The 1,434-nt window shown below is 32.9% G+C and overlaps 1 protein-coding gene across 2 annotated transcripts in view; it reads right to left on the bottom strand.

Moving 5' to 3' along the window:
* The window catches only part of LOC105702943 (protein BUD31 homolog), a 4,364-nt gene extending 3,107 nt beyond the window's left edge, over window positions 1–1,257 (bottom strand). For both annotated transcript variants that reach the window (XM_012430916.1, XM_012430917.1), the window contains exons 1-2: window positions 1,048–1,257; window positions 734–856 (exon numbers count right to left, since the gene is read on the bottom strand). In XM_012430916.1, the coding sequence (XP_012286339.1) occupies window positions 734–856; window positions 1,048–1,141 (217 nt within the window). In that variant the 5' untranslated portion in view covers window positions 1,142–1,257. The remainder of the gene's footprint in view (window positions 1–733; window positions 857–1,047) is intronic.
* Window positions 1,258–1,434: the final 177 nt, after the last annotated feature.

Here is a 1,434-nt window from a genome sequence, read left to right as displayed (position 1 = left end):
CAATATATTTTTTTGTCAAATTTTAGAAATATGTTGAAAGATCAATAAAAATATAATAAAAAATACAAAATTGTAGTTAATTTTAAAGATGAAACAAAACTGATTAGGAATCACCTATTTTTGAAAGCTTCACATGAGAATATACCCTTATATAGTAAAATATACAAAACATCATTTACAAACTCTGTTTAGCATTACAAGATACAGGTATAAAAAGATGTCAAACAAGTAATACATTGATACGTTCGTTAGTAACATTACGTATATAGGGTGTAACAGAACTTGTAGTTACAAATTATATTGCGCTATCCTTGTTAAAAAAGGAGTTGAAAAGTCCTATACTATTTTTTCCCCATAATGCAAAAATTTCCTGTAATAACTAAATCAAGCACTACTAATCAATTGCTTCCCGTTTGGGAACATGATTGATTAGCTGTGTATCACTCTGTTATTACAGAAAATTTATGCACTAAAGGAAAAAATACTACAGGACTTTTGGAGTCCTTTTCCAACAAGGATAGCACTGTATTATTCGTGACTACGAATTCCATTACACCCTATATGTGTCATCCCGATTCTCTTCTGAGAGCATGGCATCACATATTTATAACAGCTTTGATTACAGCAATAAAAATATGAGCTATAAAAGCTACCTTTTCAATCGGACCATGATAGAAAACATTAATCTATAAAATGAAAACTAATTACATATAAAGTTTAGTCTTATACATACCACGACTAATAGCTTTTCGACGGTAGAACAAATCATAAATGTAGCGCGATTTTTGATGATGAATCTTGAAGATTGGCCACAAAGATTCCTGCTTACGCTTTCCTTCGTGTGGTTCGGTCTCCGCTATATACAAAAATGATATTAATAGCGATCGTTCTTTTCAATTGAACTTACTATTAATCATTTACTTAATAACTGGTAGGTAAAAATTCGAATAAATCCTAGTTATAAAAAATTGAAGGAATAGTTTTCACAGACACATTACTGATATTATCTGTACAGGATGACAACAGCTTGTCAGACAGAAATTATACCTTCGCGCATTTTTTGCTCCAATTCTTCCAAAGTAGGTTCAATCAATTCCCATCCATCAGGTGGTGATTTTTTACTTCTTCGTACTTTCGGCATTTTATGTTTAATTTACTCGCACAGCATCAATTTATAACATTAGATAAGTTGGAAAATTGCTTTGACCAAAGAAAAGATGAGAGTAGCCACAACTCCTACTTCGCTACTATTGCAAGGTATACTGGACTCCATCGATGGCTTGCACCTCGTCCGCACTGCCCTCTCCGACCGCGCAGCGAACCAGTGGCGGGAGAAGCGCGGAATTCGAATCGCTCGAGGGGCAGAATGGATTTCCTAAAGAAAATAAATATTTATAAACAAAAACAATTAATGAAAATTATTTTAGTATTACT

Source organism: Orussus abietinus, unplaced genomic scaffold, assembly GCF_000612105.2.
Source record: "Orussus abietinus isolate OABI.00-Male unplaced genomic scaffold, Oabi_2.0 scaffold736, whole genome shotgun sequence".
Classification (NCBI taxonomy): Eukaryota; Metazoa; Arthropoda; class Insecta; order Hymenoptera; family Orussidae; genus Orussus; species Orussus abietinus.
The sequence above is the reverse complement of the archived record's forward strand: the minus strand, read 5'-3'. Positions and strand labels throughout refer to the sequence as shown.